This window comes from Ranitomeya variabilis, chromosome 1 (assembly GCF_051348905.1).
Source record: "Ranitomeya variabilis isolate aRanVar5 chromosome 1, aRanVar5.hap1, whole genome shotgun sequence".
In the NCBI taxonomy this organism is placed as follows: domain Eukaryota; kingdom Metazoa; phylum Chordata; class Amphibia; order Anura; family Dendrobatidae; genus Ranitomeya; species Ranitomeya variabilis.
Genome location: NC_135232.1, coordinates 472220012 through 472238391, shown reverse-complemented (window position 1 = coordinate 472238391; position 18380 = coordinate 472220012). Strand labels below are relative to the sequence as shown.

At 43.3% G+C, this 18380-nt stretch overlaps 1 protein-coding gene across 5 annotated transcripts in view; it reads right to left on the bottom strand.

Annotated features, from left to right (window-relative positions):
* The window catches only part of TMOD1 (tropomodulin 1), a 123225-nt gene that overhangs the window by 78826 nt on the left and 26019 nt on the right, over positions 1–18380 (bottom strand). For all 5 annotated transcript variants that reach the window (XM_077250687.1, XM_077250681.1, XM_077250672.1 and 2 more), the window contains exons 2-3: positions 7443–7583; positions 802–958 (exon numbers count right to left, since the gene is read on the bottom strand). In XM_077250687.1, coding sequence (XP_077106802.1) covers positions 802–958; positions 7443–7562 — 277 coding nt within the window. In that variant the 5' untranslated portion in view covers positions 7563–7583. The remainder of the gene's footprint in view (positions 1–801; positions 959–7442; positions 7584–18380) is intronic.

Here is an 18380-nt window from a genome sequence, read left to right as displayed (position 1 = left end):
GATGCTTTGATGACTGCTTTGCACACTCTGGGCATTCTCTTGAAGAGCTTCAAGAGGTAGTCACCGGAAATGGTCTTCCAACAATCTTGAAGGAGTTCCCAGAGATGCTTAGCACTTGTTGTCCCTTTTGCCTTCACTCTGCGGTCCAGCTCACCCCAAACCATCTCGATTGGGTTCAGGTCTGGAGACTGTGGAGGCCAGGTCATCTGGCGTAGCACCCCATCACTCTCCTTCTTGGTCAAATAGCCCTTACACAGGGCTCATCAAGAGAATGAAGCTCATCAAGAGAATGCCAAGAGTGTGCAAAGCAGTCATCAAAGAAAAAGGTGGCTACTTTGTAGAACCTAGAATATAAGACATATTTTCAGTTGTTTCACACTTTTTTTGTTAAGCATATAATTCCACATGTGTTAATTCATAGTTTTGATGCCTTCAGTGTGAATTTACAATTTTCATAGTCATGAAAATACAGAAAAATCTTTAAATGAGAAGGTGTGTCCAAACTTTTGATCTGCACTGTATATATAGACTGTATATTATATTTCATGAATATTTGAGCCCATGGATCCATTTTATGTCCATTTTGCAAGCTGGCAAGAAAATCTCGCCATACGAATGCCATACGGAGGTGTACATGCGCAAAATACGCAGCCACACCTTGCCTACGGATGACATACGGATCACTGTTCAGGGAACATTTCTGCGTATTTGGTCTGTAAAAAACGAACTGTATTTTTATACGTTGTGTGTGACTCCAGTCTCATGGCTGTCATCAATGTTGCCAGTAGACACAATTCGTACCTCTTTTTTCTCCAGTGTAAGGGACCAAATCTTCTCGGTCTTTCATTTCTTTGGCTTGTTTTTCTAAATGGCCTAGCAGGGCTTCTCTCTGGAAGGGTCCCGTTGATGTTTTGTTTGTCTGGTTCTTTTGTCTTAAGCCAACAGGCAATAACTCATTCTAAGACAAAATAAACATATTTTCTCTGGTACTGAAATCGTTAAAACATGGTCTAGTGTGACAGATGCCAATCAATAGAAATAACAAAAGACTGACTTGCTCATCCAAGCTAGGGTGAATAGGTGCATACCAGGAGCAGCTACCTCCATGTACAATATACAAAAAAGGTTGCACTCTATCGTGCTACAGCATGTCAATATGAAATATGAATAGCTATATAGCTTCTGAATACTAAAAAAAAAATAAGACACAAAAGACACTTTGCACACAATTTGGTCAAGTTATGTCTGTATATCAATCATCATCAAGGTGGTCTCAGAAAAAACTGATGGGTCCCTATCCATGTGAATACCTCTCTTAGGCCGGGGTCACAATAGAGCGTAATACGACGAGTGCTATGGGATAAAAAAATCGCATAGCACTCGGACCAATGTTAATCTATGGGGCAGCTCCCATCAGCTGTTGTTTTCTTGGCCGTATTATACGTGCGAGGGAAATCGCAGCATGCTGCGATTGTCACCGTATTACACCCGAAATACGCCAATGCAAGTCTATGGGTGTGAGAAACACTCGCACACCACATGGATCATCAGGGTGACTTGCGAGAAATACGCACCGGTGTGATATAGAAGAGCCGGGAATTCAGTGCGGAGTACAGTAAAATCACGCTGACAGGTTATAATAGAATAGATAAAATAAATGTCTACACATACAGTAGTATAGGATATATATATATAATATATATATATATATATATATATATATATATATATATATATATAATCATTGACACACATATATATATATTTATATTTCATAGAGAGATAGCAGAATAGCCGATAATTCAATTGTCGGGTTCTGTAAAATCATTTCAGAACCCGACAGGATATGAGACATGGTTTACATACAGTACACTATTGCATATCCGATAGCGTGTGTGTAGAATTTTGGAGCTGTAGGTGTTAAATTTAAGGGTTAATTCACGGAAAAAAACTGGCGTGGGCTCCTGCGCAATTTTCTCCACCAGAGAGAGAAAGCCAGTGACTGAGGGCAGATATTAATAGCTCAGAGAGGGACCATGGTTATTGCTCCCCCCCCCGGCTAAAAACATCTGCCCCCAGCCACCCCAGAAAAGGCACATCTTTATTGCACGCTCAATCCACGTGAAGCCCTCATTCTCCTGTAAAAAAATTCCAAAATAAAAAAGCAACAATATCCCATACCTGTCTGCCGTACAGTCAAGTCCCATGCTGTAAATGCATCTCAAGGGGTTAATTAAGGTGCTAATGCGACCGGCCGGACTGTAAACCACAGAGGAATGAATGAAAAGCTGCCTGCGCAGCCTTCCCGCCTTTAACACCTACAGCTCCAAAATTTTACACACACACACACTACTAACATTATTAGGGAGGGATATATAAAAATATAACGGATATGCAATGGTTTACTGTATGTAAACCATGTCTCATATCCTGTCGGGTTCGGTAATGATTTAGCAAAAGCCGACAAATGAATTACCGGCTTTTCTGCTATCTAGCTCGGTTTGAAATATATAGACTATATATATGTTTTCACGAATATTTGAGCCCATGAATCCATTATGTCCATTTTGCAAGCCGACGAGAAAATCTCGCCATACGGATGACACACGGATACTTTTTTGAGAAAAAATCGCATCCACACATTGCACATGGATGACATACGGATCACTGTTCGGGAATATTTCTGCGTATCTCGGCCATAAAAAATGGACAGCGTCTCTTTTTTTTCTAGTATTCAGAAGCCGTATAGCTATTCACGAGCACTTCGTCCTTCAACATGTGGTGATTTTAATTACAGCAGGTTCCGATCTACCCATAAATGCAGGTATTGCTGAGAGAGGTGTCCATATTCACCCAGGAATTCAGAAATCAGCCTAAGGCCGGGGTCACACTAGCGTATTGCATGCGATATGCATGCGTATCGGATGCAATATGCTAATGACCCTTGGATCCTGCTCTGCTGCGAATGGGAGCCTCTCGCACATAGCGGATCGGAGCACAGCTGCAGAGGAGGCGGAGAAATTACTTTCTCATCTCCTCCATTGCCGGGGTCAGCATATAACGCACATCACTCGGATGATATCTGAGTGATGTGCGTTGTCTCACTTGCACCCATAGGCTTATATGGGTGCGAGTGAGACGAGTCTCGGCCGAGTGTCGGTGACAATCTCAGCATGCTTAGATTTCACTCGCACACTGAAAACGGCCAAGGAAAAAAACGAGAAAAGCTCAATAGAGCTGAAACGTCGCACTGACATGTGGATTTGAATAAATCCTGCACCTTTTTGAAAATGGAGTGCTGCCTCTTTTTTGATCTACAAGGAAAAAAACGGGGATGTGAGTTTCCCCATAGGAGAATACTGGTCCGAGTGCTATGCGATTTTCTATCGCATATCACTCGTCCGTATTACGCTGTAGTGTGACCCCGGCCTAAGAGAGATATTCACAGGGATAGGAACCCATCAGTTTTTTTCTGAGACCACCTTGACAATGGTTGATGGGCAGACATAACTCAGTCAAATTGTGTGCAAAGCGTCTCATTTTTTTTATAGTTTTCACAAGCTGTATAGCTATTCATATTTCATATTGACATGCTTTAGCACGATAGAGTGCAACTTTTTTGTATATAGATGCCAATCAATGGCATAGATCTGTTGAATAGCTAACCTGATGTGATAGATTGTTTGCACATTTTTGGGTGCTTTAACTGAAAAAGAGGTTCATGATGAATATCAGATCTATAAATGGCAGCCGAGGAGAGACCACAGATTACGTCAGAGATTGAATGGGAATTTGCGTTTTTTACACATAACATTGAAACCTTCACAAAACATCCATGGACAGCAAACTTGTCTGAAAAAACCTGACATCTAAAATCTCTAATACAAGTGCTTCTCACAAAATTAGAATATCTGTCCTCCCTCCTTATGTACCGGTTTGCCTTGTTTTGGCTCATGTTTGATGTATTTGTCTATATTAGCCCCCTTTTCCCATGTAAAGCGCCATGGAATAAATGGCGCAATAAAAATGTATAATAATAATATCATCAAAAAGTTTATTTATTTCAGTTCTTCAATACAAAGAGTGAAACCCATACTGTATATTATATAGAGTCATCACAAACAAAATGATCTATTTCAAGTGTTTATTTCTGTTAATGTTGATGATTATGGCTTACAGCCAATGCAAACCCAAGTCATTATCTCAGTAAATTAGAATACTTAATAACTCCAGCTTGATAAATGATTTTAAAATCCGAAATGTTGGCCTACTGAAATGTATGTTCAGTAAATGCACTCAATACTTGATCGGGCTCCTTTTGCATCAATTACTGCATCAATGTGGCATGGCATGAAGGCGATCAGCCTGTGGCACTGCTGAGGTGTTATGGAAGCCCAGGTTGCTTTGGTAACAGTCTTCAGCTCGTCTGCATTGTTGGGTCTGGTGTCTCTTATCTTCCTCTTGACAATACCCCATAGATTCTCTGGGGGTTAAGGTCAGGCGAGTTTGCTGGTCAATCAAGCACAGTGATACTGTTGTTTTTAAACCAGATATTGGTACTTTTGGCAGTGTGGACAGGTGCCAAGTCCTGCTGAAGAATGAAATTTCCATCTCCAAAAAGCTTGTGGACAGAGGGAAGCATGAAGTGCTCTAAAATTTCCTGGTAGATGGCTGCGCTGACTTTGGTCTTGATAAATCACAGAGGACCTACACCAGCAGATGACATGTCTCCCCAAACCATCACTGATTGTGAAAACTTCACACTAGACCTCAGGCAGCTTGGATTGTGTGCCTCTCCACTCTTCCTCCAGACTCTGGGACCTTGATTTCAAAATGAAATGCAAAATTCACTTTCATCGGAAAACAACACCTTGGACCACTGAGCAACAGTCCAGTTCTTTTTCTCCTTGACCCAGGTAAGACGCTTCTGGCATTGTCTATTGGTCATGAGTGGCTTGACACAAGAAACGCGACACTTGTAGCTTATGTCCTGGATATGTCTGTGTGTTGTGGCTCTTGAAGCAATGACTTCAGAAGCAGTCCACTCCTTGTGAATCTTCCACAAATTTTTGATTGGCCTTTTCTTAACAATCCTTTCAAGGGGGTGAATATTCCGGTGGCTTGTGCACCTGTTTCTAACGCACTTTATCCTTCCACTCAGCTTTCCATCAATGTGCTTGGATACAGCACTCTGTTAACAGCCAGCTTCTTTAGCAGTGACCTTTTGTGGCTTACTCTCCTTGTGGAGTGTGTCAATGACTGCATTCTGGACATCTGTCAAGTCAGCAGTCTTCCTCATGATTGTGGAACCTACTAAAACAGACTAAAGGACCTTTATAAACACTTAAGAAGCCTTTGCAGATGTTTTTTGTTAATTATTCTAATTTATTGAGATAATGACTTTTGAGTTTTCATTCGCTGTAAGCTGTAATCATCAACATTAACAGAAATAAACACTTGAAATAGATCACTCTGTTTGTAATGACTCCATATAATATGCAAATTGCCTCTTCTGAGAAAAAGAGGACTTAAACTCTATAGCGCCACCTGTTGGAAGTAACAATCCTACAAGTCACAATCAACCCTTTAACAAGTCGTGCAAAATATGACTTAGGATAAAAGCCAAATCAGTGTCTCAATTTGCAGACACGGTGTTTCGGGCTGTTGGCCCTCGTCAGTGCGAAGCATGAGAACTGATTTGGCTAGGTGAGAGGCTCTGGACTGGGGTCTAAGGGATAACATTTCTCCTTATGGAGAGTGACATACCAGCTGGCTTGTCAAGGTAAGGAGGCTTATTCGCTGTGCAATGCTCCTCTGGGAAATTAAATATGCAAATTGCCTCTTCTGAGAAAAAGAGGACTTAAACTCTATAGCGCCACCTGTTGGAAGTAGCGATCCTACAAGTCACAATCAACCCTTTAACGAGTCGTGCAATATGACTTAGGATAAAAGCCAAATCAGTATCTCAATTCGCAGACACGGTGTTTTGGGCTGTTGGCCCTCGTCAGTGCGAAGCATGAGAACTGATTTGGCTAGGTGAGAGGCTCTGGACTGGGGTCTTTTTCTCAGAAGAGGCAATTTGCATATTTAATTTCCCAGAGGAGCATTGCACGGCGAATAAGCACTGAACTTACTTGAACTTACTTGAAATTACGGTACTCGTTTTGTCCTGCTACCCAGCTAATTCTTTTCTTTTCCATTAGGTCTATGACTAGAGATGGGCGAACCCGAACAGTAAAGTTCGGCGACAAACCGAACACCTACTGTTTGGGCACGGACACCAAACACAGACTTCACCAGGAACTCCATGTTACTGTTCGGGAACGGGTGCCCGAACAACGGGTGATTGTCACGCTGTCATGTGCATGGCAGTGTGATAAACACTGCTTCTGATCGGCAGTGAAATCATCCGCCGCTCCTGCTGTCGCTGTTATTAGTGTAAGCAGGTATCGGATAATGGGAGCAGTTGTCCCATCAGCTGACACCAGTGACTGGAGGTAAACTTTATACCGCCGCTCACAGCTGAGCGCTCACGCTGTCTTTTGACAGCGTGGGAACCAAGGCTCTATGACCAGCAGGGATGATGTCACCGCCAAACAGAAGCGGTGTTTGCTGTGCTGTCTTGCACCTTACAGCTCAGCAAACACTGGATGTTCGCGCCCCCCATTCAATTGAATGGGGTCCGGGTTCGGGTACTGTTCTAGTACCCGAACCCGAACTTTTTGTAACTGTTCGGCCAAATCCGCCGGACACAAACATCCAGGTGTCCACCCATCTCTATCAATGACATCACTTGATTAAAAACTAAACAGCTGAATCCTTCTAAGCTTTAAGTAGAAACAGGAGGTAAATGTTCCCTGTATGAGTCACTGCAAAATTCCATGTGACACAGGGCGGAGATTGTGACGTGTTTCCAGCACATTCATGATAAATGCCGCTGTCAGAGATTAACAGCAGCATTTAACATGTTAATAGCCATGGATGGATGGCGATTTCACCCGCGGCTGTTAGGTGCACATGTCAGCTGATGAAATCAGCTGTGATGTGCCAGAAAGTTGCGGAGCCCGCATAAAACAGGGGGAGGCACCCTTGGACGTACCTACACGTCCAAAGTCGTACAGGTGTTAATCATGTGATATTTTAGACCTAATGGAAAAGAGAAGAATTAGCTGTGTAGAAAGGTTAAATGAGCAATTGTAAGTACACAGTGCTGTATAATATGATGATGGCAAGTGCTTCTTTAAAATGGGAAGGAGTACAGGGACATAAGCAATTGACTTGCTGATGTAATCATATCCTGTCAGATTTTTGTCATGCCTACTAGTGCAATTGTTATATATTATATAAGTGAGAGTTTATATTCTGAAATGAAACAGTTTTTATACGAGTTTTAGCAAAGAGACCATTCAATAATTCAATATATACTGTATAGTGATACTTACATCTGGATCTAACTCTTCTAGTTCTCCTTCCAGAGCACTTATTTCCTCCTCTGTTAGCTTGTTTAAGATCTCTTCCTCATCCACATCTCGATATTTCTCTAAGTCTTTTCTACGGAGCATTTTCTTTGCTAGATTGTTTTTCTAGATGGACATATTAAACTATATGTTATCAATTATTAACCTTTTATAAGTAAAATAAAAGATATACAGTATTTTAATCAGAAATGTGTTAACTATCCACGTTTAGGCTAGTGAGAGTTCAATAGTTTAAAAGAAGTAGACATACAGAAGCAATGTATACAACATGTATTATCACAAATAAAAAGAGCAAAAACATGAATAAGATCCTGTCCATGTGCAAATTCGATACAAAGTGACTTTTGTACTTGATATTTTTATTTTTGATAATGGGATACATTGTTCCTATTGGTCAGTTTCTTTGAAATTATTGTAAAAGGTAAAACATGTCCATATCTATAAGCAATCATAAAAGGGAACCTGTCAGAAGGATTCTGCTCAGTAACTACAGACAGTGTCAGGTCAGCGCCGTTATACTGATTAAAATGATACCTTGGTTGGTGAAATCCGTCTTATGGTTGTTGTTTAATCTTTATTTTCAGTTTTGAGTTAATGAGATTCTTGTGCTGCGGGACGGCCTGTGGGGGGGAAGGGGGGGTCTTTATGTGGTGCTCTGCTTACATATTCTGGGCTTATGACAGGTCACTGATCTCTATTTTACACACTGAATATACTATAGCATGAAAAAACAAAAACAAAACATTCATCATGCAGGCGCCTCCTGCGCTGTGGCACAATCCAATGTATAATATGAATATATTCATTTTATGTAGGCATTATTTTGTTTTGTTGGAAAAAAATAAAATTTAACTTAATCAAAATGGCAGCGCCGGCTGCGCAGTAGCGTCTATCACTTTCCGTTAGATGCTACCTAGCTGGCGCAGCCGGGGCCATCTTGATGGAGCCTCTTAATTTTCTCTAGCAAAATGACACCGGCGGCGACGCCTGTGCAGTAGCATCTATAGATGCTACTGCTCAGGCATTGCCGTAGGCACCATTTTAATTAAGAAAAAAAAAAATTTCCAACAAAACAAAATGGCTACATAAAATGAATATATACATATTGTCATATTATACATTGTATCATTCTACAGCACAGCCGCCAGCACCTGCATGATGAATGTTTTGTTTTTTTTCAAACAAAATATTATATACAGTAAAATAGGGGCAGGGATCAGTGACCTGTCAGAAGCCATACAGATGAATATGTAAGCAGAGCGCCACATGAAGACCCCCACACTGGCCGTCCCAAAGCACCAGAATCTCATGAACTGAAAACTGAAAATAAACATTAAACAACAACCATAAGGGTACGTTCACACAGGACTTTTTTGCTGCTTATTTTTGCTGCGTTTTTTATGCTAATTTTCTGCTGCTTTTTACAGTACCAGCAAAGCCTATGAGATTTCAGAAATCTCATGCACACACATTGGATTTTTGTTTGATCTGCTTTTTCTGTATTTTCTGCTTTGCTGCGTTTTTTGGACATAGGGCATGTCACTTCTTTCAGCGTTTTTGCAGCGTTTTTTCACCCATTGACTTGAATGGGTGATGAAAAAAACGCTGCAAAAACGCTGCAAAAACGCATGTAGCATTATTTGCTGCGTTTTTTGTGCAGAAAAATCATGGCCAGCAGGAAGTGATCTCACAGCCAAGAGCTTAGGGGTGTGGTTAGTGAGGTGTGAAGAGCCATTGTGAGCCATTGTGAGGTGTGAAGAGCCATTGTGAGGTGTCCTGATTGTGATCTATTGTGAGGGAGTTCCTGGTAGTAAGGTGTGAAGATCCATTGTGAGCCATTGTGAGGTGTGAAGAGCCATTGTGAGGTGTCCTGATTGTGATCTATTGTGAGGGAGTTCCTGGTAGTGAGGTGTGAAGATCCATTGTGAGCCATTGTGAGGTGTGAAGAGCCATTGTGAGGTGTCCTGATTGTGATCTATTGTGAGGGAGTTCCTGGTAGTAAGGTGTGAAGAGCCATTGTGAGCCATTGTGAGGTGTGAAGAGCCATTGTGAGGTGTCCTGATTGTGATCTATTGTGAGGGAGTTCCTGGTAGTGAGGTGTGAAGAGCCATTGTGAGCCATTGTGAGGTGTGAAGAGCCATTGTGAGGTGTCCTGATTGTGATCTATTGTGAGGGAGTTTCTGGTAGTGAGGTGTTAGCCATGTCTTGGTATAGGAGGATGAGCATTAATGTTTCCCAACTAATCATGGAGGTAATATTTTTTTTAATTTGTGATATATCTATCTATCCGATTGTTTGCAATGGTACACTTTGCGATGCTCATGTGCTGTTATGTACATGTTCATGTGTTCTGCATGTGTATGTTTGTATCTTCCTTGTCATGAATGTTGGCTTCATTTCATCTTGCATTTGGTAATTACTTTTTCATTTATTTTTCCAAGGTGGAAGCAATGCCTGTAATTTGGGATGTAGCTTGCCCAAACTACAGTGATCGTCAAAAAAAGGCTGATGCATGGCATGTAATTCGCCGTAAATTGTTCCCCCGCTGGGATGAAGGCGATGCTAAGCTCCACTGGGGTCACTCAACTTTATTATCATGCACAAATAGACAAAAAAACGCACCAAAACCGCACAAAAAACGCATCTATAAGCAGCTGAAAATTGGCATAAAAAGTGCAGCAAAAATACGCAGCAAAAATACGCAGCAAAAAAGTCCTGTGTGAACTTACCCAAAAAACGCATCAAATACGCACCAAAAAAACGCACCTAAATTAGCATAAAAATACGCAGCAAAAATACGCAGCAAAAAAGTCCTGTGTGAACTTACCCAAAAAACGCATCAAATACGCACCAAAAAAACGCACCTAAATTAGCATAAAAATACGCAGCAAAAAAGTCCTGTGTGAACTTACCCTTAGACGGATTTCATCAACCAATGTATCATTTTAATCAGTATAACGGCGCCGACCTGACACTGTACATTACTGAGCAAAATCCTGCTGACAGGTTCCTTTTAATTACACAGTTAACATTACACCCTGAAGTCAAATTATAACATATGTGATGTGGGTTATAAATGGCTTTGCACCAATATCTATGCATGCACAAATCTGCATTAAAGCATTCAGTCTATACGCAGAGCCAGGCAATGTTTTATAATGCTGTCTGTTAACACACCACTTTCTTATATTCTTGGAAAAACCCTTTACAGTTGATATGTAATAAATAATTGTAAATCTAAGCATAGGACACCAATTTCCCCCACTTGTTTCTTCAGTTTCATAAAATGACTTTTAACCTTTACACTGATTCTCTGACTTTGTAATAGAAGCTGGAGCAAAGAAAGGTGAGCACATGCTTCCAAAAATACATGTCCAGATAACACATTTGATAACTTTAATCCTCTTAAAGCTTCATAAAGGTTTCCCGATGGGAATGTACATTAACAATCCTAAAATGTGCAGGTACATCACAGCAAAGTATTAGGCTATGTGCACACAATGCATTTTTGATGCGTTTTTGCAGCTTTTTTATGTGTAGAAATGCTCCAAAAGCGCAATGGAATACTAAAACAAAATAATTCAATGACAATCCTGAAGTGTTGTGTACACATAATCCGTAAATTTCCGTCCGTATTTGCAGCATTTGATTTTCTGCAGCATGTCAATTCTTTTTGCATTTCTGAAGCGTTTTTGACTCATTGACTTCAACTGAGTCAGTCAAATCTGCAGCAAAAATGCAAGTGTAAAAAGGTTTGTGTATTTGCTGCATATTTGCTGCAAAAAAATGCTGCAATTTGTCAAAGGGAAATGATGTCAGGAGGAAGAGTGTGTGGGCGGAGAATGTGTTGTGTGTCTCTGTATGTGGGCAGAGAATGTGTTGTGTGTCTCTGTGTGGGCGGAGAATGTGTTGTGTGTCCCTGTATGTGGGCGGAGAATGTGTTGTGTGTCTCTGTGTGGGCGGAGAATGTGTTGTGTGTCTCTGTATGTGGGCAGAGAATGTTGTGTGTCTCTGTATGTGTGTGGAGAATGTGTTGTGTGCCTCTGTATGTGGGCGGAGAATGTGTTGTGTGTCTCTGTGTGGGCGGAGAATGTGTTGTGTGTCTCTGTATGTGGGCGGAGAATGTGTTGTGTGCCTCTGTATGTGGGCGGAGAATGTGTTGTGTGTCTCTGTATGTGGGCGGAGAATGTGTTGTGTGTCTCTGTATGTGGGCGGAGAATGTGTTGTGTGCCTCTGTATGTGGGCGGAGAATGTGTTGTGTGCCTCTGTATGTGGGCGGAGAATGTGTTGTGTGTCTCTGTATGTGGGCAGAGAATGTGTTGTGTGTCTCTGTATGTGGGCGGAGAATGTGTTGTGTGTCTCTGTATGTGGGCAGAGAATGTGTTGTGTGTCTCTGTGTGGGCGGAGAATGTGTTGTGTGTCCCTGTATGTGGGCGGAGAATGTGTTGTGTGTCTCTGTATGTGGGCAGAGAATGTGTTGTGTGCCTCTGTATGTGGGCGGAGAATGTGTTGTGTGCCTCTGTATGTGGGCGGAGAATGTGTTGTGTGTCTCTGTGTGGGCGGAGAATGTGTTGTGTGTCTCTGTATGTGGGCAGAGAATGTTGTGTGTCTCTGTATGTGTGTGGAGAATGTGTTGTGTGCCTCTGTATGTGGGCGGAGAATGTGTTGTGTGTCTCTGTGTGGGCGGAGAATGTGTTGTGTGTCTCTGTATGTGGGCGGAGAATGTGTTGTGTGCCTCTGTATGTGGGCGGAGAATGTGTTGTGTCTCTGTGTGGGCGGAGAATGTGTTGTGTGTCTCTGTATGTGGGCAGAGAATGTGTTGTGTGTCTCTGTGTGGGCGGAGAATGTGTTGTGTGTCTCTGTATGTGGGCGGAGAATGTGTTGTGTGTCTCTGTATGTGGGCGGAGAATGTGTTGTGTGTCTCTGTGTGGGCGGAGAATGTGTTGTGTGTCTCTGTATGTGGGCAGAGAATGTTGTGTGCCTCTGTATGTGGGCGGAGAATGTGTTGTGTGCCTCTGTATGTGGGCGGAGAATGTGTTGTGTGTCTCTGTGTGGGCGGAGAATGTGTTGTGTGTCTCTGTATGTGGGCAGAGAATGTGTTGTGTGTCTCTATGTGGGCGGAGAATGTGTTGTGTGTCTCTGTATGTGGGCGGAGAATGTGTTGTGTGCCTCTGTATGTGGGCGGAGAATGTGTTGTGTGTCTCTGTGTGGGCGGAGAATGTGTTGTGTGTCTCTGTATGTGGGCGGAGAATGTGTTGTGTGTCTCTGTATGTGGGCGGAGAATGTGTTGTGTGTCATGATCTCTGCAGGCAGAGATCATAGCAAGCCTATAGAGGGACAAGCTCTCGGAAGATGGAACTATACTGACCATGAACTAAGCCTGCCGCGCAACTAGAAATAGCCAGGTAGCATTTCCTATTTATAGCTAGATGCCCAGCTCTGGCCTAAGACCTAAATAGCTAGCAGAGGGAAATATAAGACCTGGCTCACCTCTAGAGAAATATTCCAAAGAAGACAGTAGCCCCCCACATATAATGACGGTGAGTTCAGATGAAACAACAAACGCAGCAGGAAAATAGTCTTAGCAAATTTGAGGTCCGCTTACTAGATAGCAGAAGACAGATAGTATACTTTCATGGTCAGCAGAAAAATACTAACAAAACACCATCCAGAGATTACCTTAAACTCTGGCATTAACTCATAACGCCAGAGTAGCAATCCCTGATCGACGAGAGCTTTCCAGACACAGTAACAAAACTTCAGCTGCGAACTGGAACAAATAGGCAAAACAAAACATGGACAAAAGTCCAACTTATCAGTAGTTGTCTAGAAGCAGGAACAAGCACTGAGAGGCATCAGATAACATTGTTGACCGGCAAGAAACCACCAGAGAAATGAGCTTAAATAGCGACACCCACTACTGATGGAATCAGGTGAAACAGGAAAGAGGATGACAAGTCCAATTCCACAAGCGGCCACCGGGGGAGCCCAGAATCCAAATTCACAACAGTACCCCCCCCTCAAGGAGGGGGCACCGAACCCTCACCAGATCCACCAGGGCGACCAGGATGAGCCCTATGGAAGGCACGAACAAGATCAGAAGCATGAACATCAGATGCATTGACCCAAGAATTATCCTCCTGGCCGTAACCCTTCCAGTTGACCAGATACTGGAGTTTCCGTCTGGAAACACGAGAGTCCAAAATTTTCTCCACAACGTACTCCAACTCACCCTCAACCAACACCGGAGCAGGAGGCTCAAGAGAAGGTACAACAGGTACCTCATACCTGCGCAATAACGACCGATGAAAAACGTTATGAATGGAAAAGGACGCAGGGAGGTCCAAACGGAAAGAAACAGGATTAAGAATCTCCAATATTCTATAAGGGCCGATGAACCGAGGTTTAAACTTAGGAGAAGAGACCCTCATAGGGACAAAACGAGAAGACAACCACACTAAATCTCCAACACAAAGCCGAGAACCAACACGACGATGACGGTTGGCAAAACGCTGAGTCTTCTCCTGTGACAACTTCAAATTGTCCATAACCTGCCCCCAGATGTGATGCAATCTCTCCACCACCGCATCCACTCCAGGACAATCCGAGGATTCCACCTGACCGGAGGAAAATCGAGGGTGAAACCCCGAATTACAGAAAAACGGGGACACCAAGGTGGAAGAACTGGCCCGATTATTGAGGGCGAACTCTGCCAATGGCAAAAAAGCAACCCAATCATCCTGGTCAGCAGAGACAAAACACCTCAGATATGTCTCAAGGGTCTGATTAGTCCGCTCGGTCTGGCCATTAGTCTGAGGGTGAAAAGCAGATGAAAAAGACAAATCTATGCCCATCCTAGCACAGAATGCCCGCCAAAATCTAGACACAAATTGGGTACCTCTGTCAGAAACAATATTCTCAGGAATACCGTGCAATCGGACAACATTCTGAAAAAACAGAGGAACCAACTCAGAAGAAGAAGGCAACTTGGGCAGAGGAACCAAATGGACCATTTTAGAGAAACGGTCACAGACCACCCAGATGACAGACATCTTCTGGGAAACAGGCAGATCTGAAATAAAATCCATCGAGATGTGTGTCCAAGGCCTCTTAGGAATAGGCAAGGGCAACAGCAGTCCGCTAGCCCGAGAACTACAAGACTTGGCCCGAGCACAAACGTCACATGACTGCACAAAGACTCGCACATCTCGTGACAGAGAAGGCCACCAGAAGGATCTTGCCACCAAATCCCTGGTACCAAAAATTCCGGGATGACCTGCCAATGCAGAAGAATGTACCTCAGAGATGACTCTGCTGGTCCAATCATCCGGAACAAACAGTCTATCAGGCGGACAACGATCCGGTCTATCCGCCTGAAACTCTTGCAAGGACCGCCGCAGATCAGGAGAAACGGCCGACAAAATTACTCCCTCCCTAAGGATACCTGTGGGTTCAGAATTACCAGGAGAGTCCGGGTCAAAACTCCTAGAAAGGGCATCTGCCTTAACATTCTTAGAACCCGGTAGGTATGACACCACAAAATTAAAGCGAGAAAAAAATAAAGACCAGCGCGCCTGTCTAGGATTCAGGCGTCTGGCAGTCTCAAGATAAATCAAATTTTTGTGGTCAGTCAATACCACCACCTGATGCCTAGCCCCCTCGAGCCAATGGCGCCACTCCTCAAACGCCCACTTCATGGCCAAAAGCTCCCGATTCCCAACATCATAATTCCGCTCTGCGGGCGAAAATTTGCGAGAAAAGAAGGCACAAGGCCTAATGACGGAGCAGTCGGAACCTTTCTGCGACAACACTGCCCCAGCTCCGATCTCCGAAGCGTCAACCTCAACCTGAAAAGGCAGATTCACATCAGGCTGACGCAACACAGGGGCAGAGGCAAAACGGCGCTTAAGCTCCTGAAAGGCCTCTACAGCATGAGGGGACCAATTAGCAACATCAGCGCCTTGTCTGGTCAAATCAGTCAGTGGTTTAACGACATCCGAAAAACCAGCAATAAATCGGCGGTAAAAGTTGGCAAAGCCCAAAAATCTCTGAAGACCCTTAAGAGAGGAGGGCTGAGTCCAGTCACAAATAGCTTGCACCTTGACGGGATCCATCTCAATGGAAGAGGGAGAAAAAATATACCCCAAAAAGGAAATTTTCTGGACCCCAAAAACGCACTTAGACCCCTTCACACATAAAGAATTAGACCGCAGAACCTGAAAAACTCTCCTGACCTGCTGGACATGAGAGTCCCAGTCATCAGAAAAAATCAGAATATCATCCAGATATATTATCATAAATTTATCCAGAAAATCGCGGAAAATATCATGCATAAAAGACTGGAAAACTGAAGGGGCATTAGAAAGACCAAAAGGCATGACCAAATACTCAAAGTGGCCCTCGGGCGTATTAAATGCGGTCTTCCACTCATCCCCCTGCCTGATCCGCACCAAATTATACGCCCCACGAAGATCAATTTTAGAGAACCACTTAGCACCCTCTATACGAGCAAACAAATCAGTAAGCAATGGCAATGGGTATTGATACTTAACAGTGATCTTATTCAGAAGCCGATAATCAATACATGGTCTCAAAGAGCCGTCTTTTTTTGAGACAAAGAAAAACCCAGCTCCCAAGGGAGAAGAAGATGGACGAATATGTCCCTTTTCCAAAGACTCCTTTATATATTCCCGCATAGCAGCATGTTCCGGCACAGACAAATTAAACAAACGACCCTTTGGATATTTACAACCCGGTATCAAATCTATGGCACAATCGCACTCACGGTGCGGAGGTAACGACCCAAGCTTGGGTTCGTCAAAGACGTCTTGATAATCAGAGAGGAACTCAGGGACTTCAGAGGGAATGGACGACGAAATAGAAACCAAAGGTACGTCCCCATGAATACCCTTACATCCCCAGCTCAACACAGACATAGCTCTCCAGTCCAAGACTGGGTTGTGAGACTGCAACCATGGCAATCCCAGTACCAAATCGTCATGTAAATTATACAGCACCAGGAAACGAATAATCTCCTGGTGATCCGGATTGATACGCATGGTTACTTGTGTCCAGTATTGTGGTTTATTATTAGCCAATGGGGTGGAGTCAATCCCCTTCAGAGGAATAAGAGTCTCCAAAGGCTCTAAATCAAAACCACAACGATTGGCAAAGGACCAATCCATAAGACTCAGAGCGGCGCCAGAGTCAATATAGGCGTCCGTGGCAATGGATGACAAAGAGCAAATCAGGGTTACAGACAAAATAAACTTAGACTGAATGGTGCCAATGGAAACAGACTTATCAAGCTTCTTTGTACGCCTAGAGCATGCCGATATAACATGAGTAGAATCCCCACAATAGAAACACAATCCATTCTTCCGTCTAAAATTCTGTCGCTCACTCCTGGACAGAATTCTATCACACTGCATACTTTCTGGCGTCTTTTCCATAGACACCGCCAGATGGTGCATCGGTTTGCGCTCCCGCAGACGCCTATCAATCTGAATAGCCATTGTCATGGACTCATTCAGACCTGCAGGCAAAGGGAACCCCACCATAACATCCTTAACGGCATCAGAGAGACCTTCTCTGAAAGTTGCCGCCAAGGCGCACTCATTCCACTGAGTAAGCACAGACCATTTACGGAATTTTTGGCAGAAAACTTCAGCTTCGTCTTGCCCCTGAGATAGTGCCATCAAAGTTTTTTCTGCCTGAAGTTCCAAATGAGGTTCCTCATAAAGCAAGCCCAAGGCCAGAAAAAACGCATCCACATCGCGTAACGCAGGATCCCCTGCTGGCAATGAGAAGGCCCAATCTTGAGGGTCACCCCTGAGCAAGGAAATCACAATCCTAACCTGCTGAGCAGGGTCTCCAGCTGAACGAGACTTCAGGGACAAATAAAGCTTACAATTATTTCGGAAATTCTGGAAGCTAGCTCTATTCCCTGTGAAGAACTCCGGCAAAGGAATTCTCGGCTCAGATACCGGAGCATGTACTACAAAATCTTGTAAATTTTGTACTTTCGTGATGAGATTATTCAAACCCGCAGTTACACTCTGGAGATCCATTATTGTCAGGTGCACACAGAGCATACAGAGATTAGGAGGAGAGAGAGAAAAAAGACTGCAGCAAGGCAGACTGGAGGAAAAAAAAAAAAAAAAAATTCCAGCAGACTTCTTATAACTCTCCTTTCTCAACCTGGGTCTTTAACACTTTAGTGGGCCGGTCAAACTGTCATGATCTCTGCAGGCAGAGATCATAGCAAGCCTATAGAGGGACAAGCTCTCGGAAGATGGAACTATACTGACCATGAACTAAGCCTGCCGCGCAACTAGAAATAGCCAGGTAGCATTTCCTATTTATAGCTAGATGCCCAGCTCTGGCCTAAGACCTAAATAGCTAGCAGAGGGAAATATAAGACCTGGCTCACCTCTAGAGAAATATTCCAAAGAAGACAGTAGCCCCCCACATATAATGACGGTGAGTTCAGATGAAACAACAAACGCAGCAGGAAAATAGTCTTAGCAAATTTGAGGTCCGCTTACTAGATAGCAGAAGACAGATAGTATACTTTCATGGTCAGCAGAAAAATACTAACAAAACACCATCCAGAGATTACCTTAAACTCTGGCATTAACTCATAACGCCAGAGTAGCAATCCCTGATCGACGAGAGCTTTCCAGACACAGTAACAAAACTTCAGCTGCGAACTGGAACAAATAGGCAAAACAAAACATGGACAAAAGTCCAACTTATCAGTAGTTGTCTAGAAGCAGGAACAAGCACTGAGAGGCATCAGATAACATTGTTGACCGGCAAGAAACCACCAGAGAAATGAGCTTAAATAGCGACACCCACTACTGATGGAATCAGGTGAAACAGGAAAGAGGATGACAAGTC